Source organism: Paramormyrops kingsleyae, chromosome 20, assembly GCF_048594095.1.
Source record: "Paramormyrops kingsleyae isolate MSU_618 chromosome 20, PKINGS_0.4, whole genome shotgun sequence".
In the NCBI taxonomy this organism is placed as follows: domain Eukaryota; kingdom Metazoa; phylum Chordata; class Actinopteri; order Osteoglossiformes; family Mormyridae; genus Paramormyrops; species Paramormyrops kingsleyae.
In genome coordinates this window covers 18,825,672-18,837,293 of record NC_132816.1, presented here as the reverse complement: position 1 = coordinate 18,837,293, position 11,622 = coordinate 18,825,672, and the positions used below count along the sequence as shown (strand labels likewise).

The window sequence follows — 11,622 nt, the reverse complement described above, 5'->3', positions numbered from 1 at the left end:
AGGTATGCCAAAAACCTGCTTTTGATGTTTTTGACAGTCCTGGAGGTTCCGGCTTCCCTACAGAGGGAGTGTAAAATACGTTTTGATTGTTTCCATTTAGATTTATAGTAGTTTTACTCAGTGTAATATCTATCTATCAACAGATTTGAAATTTTAGGTGTATATTATTTTTTTTTATAAACCCAACACTGTCCCACGATGCTGCTGATTTTATGCACTTTTTAATTGTAATAGCATCCTCTTTGAAGTTTCTTTTGAGAAAATATTTCTTTACCGGTTATAGTTTAGTAGTTATAGTTTCCCCATTGTATTTTTGAGCAACAACTTCATTCATTTTTTTAATGAAATGTTTTCTCCGCAAAGCCTAATTTAAATATATAGGCTGTGAGCTTATCAAACCTGCATCAAGCAGATACGCTTAAACTAAGTTCTGTAAATGACATTGTTAATATGCATCCAAATGAACAGGAGTACCCTTATTTTACTGAAAGTACCACAGTCCAAGATTGTTGTAGTGCCGTTCAGACCCATGATGTTTTGAAGGAGCCAAATTTAAATCAATGATTTTTTTTTCTCTCCAGCTGAGATTTGTCTACAGTTAGTATTACACCAGGTGACTATACAAGTGTTAACGCAGGTTACCGACCCAAACTAAGGGGGATTAGTACATCTTGAGGTGTGTTCTGTCTCAGGATTATCAATCATTTTTTTTTTTAATCTGAATTTTTTTAGTCTAATTTTTGGCAGTGGCTAACATTTTGGGTGCCACCTGGCAGTGGGCAGTCTTTTGGTGTGACAAAGGTGCGAGAGTGCCCCCCTCTGGTGAGGGAGGGGGTAGCAAGGGTGGATCGGAGGGGGGGGGGGGGTGTAGGCAAGATGGATTGCTGCTCTATTCTACCAGCAGAAGTTGTTGCTGCTTCACAAACTCTTGAAATATTGCTGTAACACAGACCCAGACGGAGAGAGAGACTCGCCCTGTAACGATCCACAGACAAATGGAGTTCCGTGGTTCTCACAGATCAAACCGGTTCCACCTACAGGACAAACAAGGTGTGCACTTGAGCCTAACAGTTACAGTCAGAATTAAAATGGTTTTTAAAAAGGGCTTTTCTCTGTTCATGCTTAACAGTACACAGACAATAAGTGAAGTGGTGCATTCCTGGTTTAAAATAAATGCTTTGAGACTGGAGATTGGTGTCACTTGTTAATGGGGAAAATAATGTGAAATGCCTCTGTGGAGCATCTGGTCTACGGCAAAAGCCCCGTGGAAAAAACTGTGCCATTCGGATGTGGGACAACGACTGGCAAGGTGGTGCAAAAAGCATTTATCAGAAACCAGGAATGTAAATTTAAATGTGCTTTTAAAGATGTTAAGTCCTTTTTGCTAGGGCTGTCATTTTTGACTCTTATCTGATGTGCTTTTTTTATGATTTTATATTGTTCTGGTGCATCCATATGAGTGGGGGCTTAGAATATTGTTTATTTTTCTATTGTCTGTTTTAGGTCATTAGGATGTTAGTCTATGAATCAAGGTATTTTTTTTTACTGTAGAAATGTCTGGTTCTCTCTTGTCTTGCTATGTTGTATAGGAAAGGAGCATGTTTAATTTTTTTAAACCATGATGTTTTCGGTCAGAGGGCGTTAAAAAAAGAGAAGGTGTTGCAATTTGCTATCTGCAAAATGTTCCTTTTGATGTTTTAAAAGTATCATGCCTCGCTCAGCAGTGCAGAGCCTACCTGCCTTAAAGGTAAACCATTTCGTTTATCCCGTCTCTGTTTGGTTTACTCACTCCAGTACCATTTAGACACCACCTGTAATCTCTCCTTTCTCTTGGTCCATTTTTACGTGAGCTAACGTAAACGAATGGTGAGTCTTTCTTAGATGCGAATCCTGCGGTTCTGACGAACATTCAATTGCCTTATGTTTCATGTACATCGCATTTCTGTTGTATAACTTTTGCTTACCTTAGTACCTTTTTTTATTTTTAAACAGATGGACAGGAAAACTATCAATGAGCAGTCGTGTAATGAGTCAGAAGTAAATGACTTTTCCAGAATAGAGGCAGGCCACCCTAGTGAAATTCTGTATGGGTCTTTATGCACATAGTACAACTTGGGTTATCTTTTTTTTTTTTTTTTTTTTTTTTTTTTAATAAAATGAACAAATACTTCAGATGTCCAATATACAAATAACATGCATAGGCCCCAAGGTTTCCGTACATCCAGGAATTCCTGGTTTAGATGGGAGTGCAGGCAGGACTACCTCGTCACAGGTCTGCATTGCTGTTTTCCGTAAGCTTTTTATTTTTAGCTGTAAGATATCTATTAAATTAAATTGTGAATAATTTTAAACACCAGTATGAAATGAAGATGACATTTAAAACATGCCTTTATTATGTACGGGGTAATTCTTAAATGTTTACTTATTGATGAATGTCAAGACTATGGACTCAATCTGCCCTGTATGAATAAATACTAAGAAACACAGACATACAGGCACACAGACACATACACACGGACACATGGTAACCCAGTTATTTCTTGTTTTTGGCTTTGCAAGTAAATTAAATGGTCGTGTTTGCCAATGATCCATGTGTACAAAATCTTTTAATTGTAATAAAACTATAAATATTTACTAAGTTTTAAGTTATGTGAAATGTTGTATCGTGTTCCGGACTTTACTTTTAGCAAACAGTACTGCAAAATGAAAATAATGAAATATCAGTCTGTTGCTTCCATTAAGATCGTTTTTCTTTCTTTTTTTTTTATCTTGTTGTGTTGCTTTAATTTTTACTGTACAAATACAGGAGCAACATTTCGCCAAGGATTTGACTTAGAATACGAGTAATTTGCAACAATTTGCACATATGAAATGCATTGAGGGACATCCAGGCCCCGGGGATTTAAAAGCCCCACCCCACTAAATTTTTCAAATGCACCTTGATTTGGCTCCTCCTCCTACCTGAATCCAGTCACATCCCGGACCACTGGAGGCCTCCTATAAATATTCAGATAATATGGAATCTTGCGTGTTCAGTCACAACCTGCCAGTAACCCTTTGACAGAACTTCCTGGGCTGTTTTTGAAGTTTAAAGAGAAAAAAAACTCTAGCGACTGAATTCCTTTCCCCGTTTTCTAACATAGTGGCGTGCCTTTTAATATGTTCAGACTTGGGCTGTTCTCTGAAGTTTTGGTTTCTTTTTTGTACTTAGACAAAAAAAAGCAGATTAGCAGTGATGTCAAAGTGTAAACTTTATTTTAAATTTCTGATGTTTGTACCCTTGTCATGCCTGCACAATGCTTTTTTAAAATTTTATTTTGGAGATTAATCCCACAATGATACATGTTGAAAAGCTCTGGAAATGTATAATTGTACTTTTAATCCAATTAATTGTAATGTTCAGTTTGTGTTACTTCAATATAAAAAGATAATTGCCTTGTCCAGATTTTATAAGTGATCTTTCATGGATGCCTTCATTGTCAAAAATACTCTCCACCATACAATCATTTTATGTAACCACAGCCATATCTGATCTTAAATTTAGTTTACATAGAATGTTTCCGCATTCCAGCAAAATGCAAATGTGAGTGTCTAGTTTTACAGCAGTTAGCATTTTTTTTTCACTAAAGCAGCTTGAATCATTTCATATTACAGCTGTTTTCTTGAATATTTATAATGGCGTAACACTTAAGGATTTGGAGGAGGGGGGGCTTGGACTCCTGTACACTTGCTCTCCAGTTTGTAGAATTTACACACCTTTGATTGCTGGTTTGCGTTGTGGCTCCAGAGACACTTTACTAAATTTACTGTGTATGTTGGAATGCATTTTGACTGAGTTGAAATATGAATGGCTGATACCTGCATTAATGCCGAATGTTGAATTTCCATGCGCCTATAAATCGTCATAGGTCAAATTGAAAAGCGATTATAGATACCAACCCATGCAGAAACAGAAAAATAAACTTTACTAGTACTTCACGTGGGTTTTGCAGTCTTTATGAACATTAAGACAGCTCCTACATAAGAATCAGAAAGCTTTCAGCTATAAAAATCAACTTCCATAAACAGTACACTACTTCCGTGTTTAACGAATTGCATTCATACCTGCAACATACTAGCTAATTGTTTAGGTGTTATCGTACGTCTATCCATTTTGTAATGGATATAGAATTGTATTATATTGAAACGTATACAAGAACATATTGACGCCAATTGATCTTTTTAAAATTTTAAGGGATTTAACCAAGGTAGGTGTTAGGAAAAAGGGCGGAGCGGTGGTGTAGTGGTTAGCGCTGTTGCCTCACAGCATGGTAAATGCTGCAGCTTGTACCAGGGTTTGAATCTTGATTATTCCAGCGATCTCTTTTATCTATGGATAACACTACTATTTCAGGTGTGTTATTTTGGGTCTGTGGTAGCTCGCTGTGATTGTATACCAGTCAATTACTCCGCGTTGTAACCGGTTCGCGCAGTAACCGGTTCGAATCCGAGTTAATACGTTATAAAATATTAAGAGGCTAAATTTTTTAATTTAATTTGATAAGTTACTCACTACTGCCTACCTACCTGTCCGTCTGATATTTGCCTACCTTCTTACACCAGCTTGTCACCAGACCAGTACTTGCTGGTCTGGTCACCTACTGAGACCTACTTACCTGCTTGCCGAATATAAAATAATATATAAAATATAAAATAATATAATAATAATATAATATAAAATATTAAGAGGCTAAATTTTTTAATTTAATTTGATAAGTTACTCACTACTGCCTACCTACCTGTCCGTCTGATATTTGCCTACCTTCTTACACCAGCTTGTCACCAGACCAGTACTTGCTGGTCTGGTCACCTACTGAGACCTACTTACCTGCTTGCCATGATGGGACTTGAACCCTGGTCCCAGTGGTGGGATTCGCTTTGGTACGAGGCAACAGCACTAATAACAACTACGCCACCGGGTCCCCCTCCCTTAGGGTCAATATGTTCTCACATACATTTAAGGCAGGGGTGGGCAATCTTATCCGCTATAGGTCATCTTATCTGCTATAGGTCACATCCGTTTTACTAATTAATAATCTAATTAGGGAGTTGCAGCGAAAACCTGCATACACAGCAGCCGTTTGTGGGTAAGACCGGAAAGGAATTGGACGGTGGTGTAGTGGTTAGCGTTGTTGTCTCACAATAGCGCAAACTCTGCTTGGACCAGAGTTTGAATCTTGATTATTCTAGCGATCTCTTTTATCTACGGATAACAGAAATATTTCTATTTCGCTTGTGTTACCTCGGTTCGGAGTGTGTGTTGTGATTGCAGTAGCTCGAATCAGAGTTCAGATATACAGAGTATTATAAAAAGTTGAGAATGTTATGAGTTAATGACTGTAATTCTTCTAGGCTAAATAACTGAAAATATTTTGGGATAATAGTAAGTTTACTACTGCCTACCTACCAGCTGTACTTACTCTTTTTGTCTGTCTAGCTACTTGCCTACCTACCTTGCCCACCAGCTTGTGTGGTATTTGCCTACCTACCTTGCCCACCAGCTTGTGTGGTAGTTGCCTACCTACCTTGCCCACCAGCTTGTGTGGTAGTTGCCTACCTACCTTGCCCACCAGCTTGTGTGGTATTTGCCTACCTACCTTGCCCACCAGCTTGTGTGGTAGTTGCCTACCTACCTTGCCCACCAGCTTGTGTGGTATTTGCCTACCTACCTTGCCCACCAGCTTGTGTGGTAGTTGCCTACCTACCTTGCCCACCAGCTTGTGTGGTAGTTGCCTACCTACCTTGCCCACCAGCTTGTGTGGTATTTGCCTACCTACCTTGCCCACCAGCTTGTGTGGTATTTGCCTACCTACCTTGCCCACCAGCTTGTGTGGTAGTTGCCTACCTACCTTGCCCACCAGCTTGTGTGGTAGTTGCCTACCTACTGACACCAGCTATTGTGCTTAGACAGTCAGTCTGTACTTACCAGGGTCCAATCTGGTCTGTCCTTCTCACATCCGTTTCAGTATTACCAAAGTCCAAGTACATATAATTGTGGCAAGTTTACCTGAGTCACGAATATACTGTACGTGACTGAAATGACTATTTCACGGCAAAATGCCACCCTTTAGCCTATATTGTTAACAAATGACAATAGAATCATAGTCATGTTGGGGAAAAGAACATTTTTAATTAATATAAACAAACAGTTGTCTGGTTTTTGCACCGTGACTTTAAGAGTAAATCAAAAAGTCAAACTCCAGAAACCCTTATTTAGTACATTGTATAAACTTACCTGAACTATGCATTATCGGTTGTGGAGATGCGCTACATGTTTTCAAGCAGAATAGGAATTATTGGTGCGCTACCTGTACCGGTCAATAGGTGTCACTAAATCCTCGCTGTGCCTTTACTATTCGGCGCAATGTATCCCTTAGAATAGAACAGAATCATACGGACAAACACGGCTATTGTGTTTAGCAAATTATGGTTCGACCTGCATTCCGTGGTCACGCATATTATCATAAAAAAATATTTCAGCATATACTATTTTCAGTGAAAAAACATTTTATAACTGTGCGACTCGTACATTTTCCACAATACTGTTCTATGTATGTAATACCCGGAAACAATTAAAAAACAGTGAGTTAATTAGCTAATTAAATTAGATTTTATTTTTGATATGTTTCTCTGTCAGGAAAAAAAAATTGTCTTGACAGCGAAACTGCCCAAGAGTGGGAAATGTGTGTCTTGTAAAGACAAGCGAGCGCGGGACCGGGAAGCGCTGCAGAGATAAGATTCAATATTGACCAACTAAGTTTTTATAGGCATCCACGTGGGCTTGGACCCAGTCTAGGGCTCCGGGGCTGGGTGCTAAGCAACGCTGTCAAGCCCGATGTTATAAAGGAGCGGAGTTGTAAAGCCACTCTTCACTGCGAGCAGATCTGCGGTAATAGAGTTAGTGCGAGAGAAGCAGGTATTCGGTTTTTAACTCTGCGGGGAGGGGTGAGCCCGTATACTGCGTGTCGGTCCACGCCTCCAGACAATCTGCTAGCAAACGTGCAAGCTTGCGGTCTCTCCCCAATAAATGTACAAAATACACACTATGTATATATATTTTTAAGAAAATTACTATTCTCCAAAGGACTTGAATGGCAGAAGTCAGTCAAGGTAAGATCGAAGTTCTCTTTATGCCAGATAGCAAAAATACTTTAATGGCATGAAATACCGTTGTTATAGCTGATTGGAGAGTATCTGTATAGGAAAAAGAAAAGATTCTAACGTCAAGTATGTGCTCTTGCTTACACACTTAGATGAATCGACCGGTCAAGACTGCTGTAAATGTACGTAATACAAGAGGACAATGACATAAGAAATGTACGAGAATTAGTTTCCAGTGTCTATGCAACGTGCACCAGCGCGTAAATGGGGGCGTCACAGGAGTCTGAAGAGACCTTTCAGATGTTCTGCGAGAACTCCACCAACGCAACTTTGCCCATCCATATTTCAGTACCCCTAACAATATCCGTGGGAATTCTTATTCTCTTGACATTATTTGGCAATGTTCTTGTTATAATAGCAGTATTTACTAGTCGGGCCTTAAGGGCTCCTCAGAACTTGTTTTTGGTGTCTCTCGCATCGGCTGACATCCTGGTGGCTACTTTAGTCATGCCCTTCTCGCTGGCTTATGAGCTCATGGGCAGCTGGTACTTTGGAAAAGTTTGGTGCAAAATTTACCAGGCCCTGGACGTCCTCTTTTGCACGGCGTCTATCGCCCACCTTTGCGCTATTAGTCTGGACAGGTACTGGTCAATAACCAAAGCCATTAAGTACAACCTGAAGCGTACTCCCAGACGGATAAAGTGTATAATTTTCATTGTTTGGATAATCTCCGTAATTATAAGTTTGCCTGCTTTGATTATGCACAAGGAGTTCGGCGTCGACGGCGAGCAATGTCATATCAGCCAGGAGAAGTGGTACATGATCTCTTCCAGCATCGGTTCATTCTTCGTACCTTGCATGATTATGGTTCCGGTTTACATTCGCATTTACCAGATTGCCAAAAAGAGAACCAGAGTCCCTCCACGGAAAAGCAAAAAGAGTGACCAGAAGCAGGACGACGCAGACGAAAAATTACACCGGGAAAAGGAAGCAGAGGGCGACGAGAAAAACAATAAGGGTGAAGTCAACGGGATTGACATGGAAGAGTCGTCGTCTTCTGACCACGACGTTAAAAATACCTGTTCGGTGAAGAAAGGAAAAGGTAAAAACAAACTGAGCCGAATCAAACCGGGAGATGCCATCATTAAAAAAGCCGACCGGCAGAATACCAACGGCAGCAGGTGGAAAGGACGCCAAAACCGAGAAAAACGGTTCACGTTTGTGCTGGCGGTGGTGGTGGGAGTGTTTGTCATTTGCTGGTTTCCCTTCTTTTTCACATACACGATGCTCGCCATATGTACGACCTGCTGCGTTCCAGAGAAGCTCTTCAAATTCTTCTTTTGGTTCGGCTACTGCAACAGTTCACTAAACCCAATGATATACACCATATTTAACAACGACTTTAGGAGGGCTTTTAAAAAGATTCTGTGTAAAGGTGAGAAAAAGCGGATTGTTTGATACGCGCGTTTTGCGGCAACTTAGTTTTATTTCGCTATGAGTGACGCATTTCACGCACTATGTCAGGTACCGTCTTATAGTACGCATACATGTACTGACAGGTCATTTTTTTTTATTTGCAATAAGCCAGTTTAACAATCGAGGCGAGTTTGTATAAATTATATACATACGTGTCTAAAATGTTAATTTTAAATGTACGTTTATAATGTGCGCGTTTTATGGCTGTGTGCTATGTTGCGGGCTCAACTTACGTATATCAAAATGTTTAAAATATATTTCTGCTTATAAATGGTTATCCCTTTAGGTATAAGTTTTTATACATTTGGTTTAATTGTTATTGGTGTGGTGTTTCGTTTTATATGAATATTCTGTTGTAACAGGGACACTTGAAGGTAAATAAATATTTCAACAAGTGTGATTTTGTAGACTGGGTAATTATGTGGGCATCTATGACTTCTGGCCTACTTGTTTCAAGGGGCGCCCCCCCACCCAGCCTGAAACTTGTCACGGTATTGGATAGGAGCAGGGAGCAGGGAGAGTTCACATGGTTCAGCTACTGGTATAAGCGGTGAAAGTGGTGACCATGAGGACATTTTGGAGAATAAGATTTTTATCACGAACAGGCTTTAGAGAGGATGTTATGCATATTCTGCTCCATTAATCAAACATGGCACTATAATTACAAACTGCGTTATTTGCGCTTTCCCCGCCAGTAACAAAAATTAATTCGGCGCTAATGGGTGAAGGGGAGGATTATGGGAGTGACAACGAAAATGTTATGCCAATCTGATGTTTTGTCCAACACTCAAAACTAATATTTGCCCAGACCGCAAACAAATAATGAATGGCGTGAAAAATTAAGGTAAACTACAGATGATCAAATAAGGATGTAGACTTGAACCTGTCAGACCTGAACACCATGCCTTGGCTGAACACTCCAAACACTGAAGCTGGCTCCGCATGTTTTTGCCGCCAGTAAAGCGCGACAAACTGAAGGAAATGTTGTAAATATTATTGATAGGATGGCTATTGTGGAAAAGTGATGTTGGCATATATACACAATCATTCTTGTCAACACCAACCTATATTGTAAAGGCATTCAAAACAGGTTTACAACAATATATTATTGCAGTTTTCAGTGTCAGGGTTATGGTATTTTTTATGTGTATACATGCATCCAAATATTTAGCTTTTTTTCCCCACCCAATTTGCCTGGTATCAAGGACACCATAACCATTCCAGGGAACTCATCTTAATTAGCAATTCAAACGTGAAAACGTTTAATAAAAATATTTTCCTACTACTGACTGTCTAAATAAACAAAATGTTTAATTTTAGGTAGTGGTGAATTAAAAGACAATAAAATCTAATCTTAGCCTCTGCACTGAAACCCATTATAGAAACCTCCTGGTTTTGGTTAGTTTTGTTCAAGCTGCAGTATTTTCATGGGAACGCTATGTTACTTTGTACAGTTTTTTTCTCTAAGCATTTTTTGGGTATGAAATGCTAAGTGGGGTTTAAAATTTTCGAAAAGCAGCAAAGGTCAAACGTTTTAATGGCGTCTCACCAACACAAACAAACGAGGTCTCACTTTAACGAACGCAAAACACGGAGAGAACCATTTAAACCCGCATGCAGTTCAGGATAATATTTTTCATTTCACTCACTTGGAGAGACACATAGACACATTTATTCTACAGCTGTTTTTTAAGCAATGCAGAGTGCCCAATGGAGTTTTGAGCCGAGACATTTCTCAGTTGAAATTAAGAGTTAAGGTAGGTGATCTAGCTGAAATGTTTCTGGCCTACATTTCAGTGAAAACACCACGACTCATTTAAGGCAACCTGCACCTGCTTTGAACTCATCCACAGCATTATCACAGATTGTGTCAATCCCAGGAGGCACAGTGTGCGAGGCAGAGCTCACCATGGTCAGGACACCAGTTCACTACTGAGCACTCTCATATCAATGACCTGTGGGACAATTGCAGTTCTCACACATGACATTAGGCACTGAAATAGAAAATGAGATTACTGTGCACTGTCAGACACTGCCCAATACAACCAGTTAACCAATCTATGCTTAAGTCATAATAACACACTATATCCTCCTGAGACCCCACCCATTCATTTATGTCCATTGCAGTGGACATTTTGTTTTTGAATCTATCTTTTCACTGATGTAAGGAAACATATTTATTCCTGTTGTACACTAAAGAGGACATGCTGTGAAATTAAAAATAAAAATTAATTTATTTCCTCCAAAGACATAGAAAATCACAATTAACCTAAAACTGAAGGACACTTTTTTCCTTGGATCTCAGGAGGATATAAACATGCATACCAAGACTTTCTGGACAATTCTATCCTTCCAACTTTGTGGCAACAGTCTGGGGAAGGCCCTTTTCTGTTCCAGCATGACTGTGCCCCAGTGCACAAAGCAAGGTCCTTAAAGACATGGTTGAATGAGTTTGGTGTGGAAGAACTTGACTGGCTCACATAGAGCCCTGACCTCAACCCCATCAAACACCTTTGGGATGAACTAGAACAGAGACTGCAAGACAGACCTTCACATCCAGCATCAGTGCCTGACCTCACACGTACTCTTCTTGATTAATGGGCAAAAATAACCACAGACACTCTCCAAAATCCTGTGTAAAGCCTCCCCAGAAGAGTGGCAGCTGTTACAGCTGCAAAGGGGGGACCGACTCCATATTGATGCCTATGGATTTAGAATGGGATGCCATAAAAGTTCCTGTGGGTGTAATGGCCAGGTGTCCCAGTACTTTTGTCCGTATGGTGATCCACCAACCATGTCATGTTTTTCTCTTGCTAGGTCTGGCTAGTCTCAATCATGGGTGATAGAAATGTAAACACAAAGAGAAAAAGAAACTTCCATTCATGTAGAACAGAACTAGAGCTCACTGCACAATAACCTAGTTTAGAACTCATTTATATGCATGGAAAAAGAGACATATATTAACTAATGGAAGAGGATTTTCCTTCCAAATTTTTGGAAAAATTC

At 39.7% G+C, this 11,622-nt stretch overlaps 1 protein-coding gene across 1 annotated transcript; it reads left to right on the top strand.

Annotated features, from left to right (window-relative positions):
- Window positions 1–6,832: 6,832 nt before the first annotated feature.
- Window positions 6,833–9,016, top strand: adra2a (adrenoceptor alpha 2A). The gene is made up of 2 exons (XM_023820274.2): window positions 6,833–7,149; window positions 7,293–9,016. Exon 2 carries the CDS (start codon window positions 7,405–7,407, stop codon window positions 8,596–8,598), a length of 1,194 nt encoding a protein of 397 aa, XP_023676042.2. The 5' UTR covers window positions 6,833–7,149; window positions 7,293–7,404; the 3' UTR covers window positions 8,599–9,016.
- The last annotated feature ends 2,606 nt before the right edge of the window (window positions 9,017–11,622 follow it).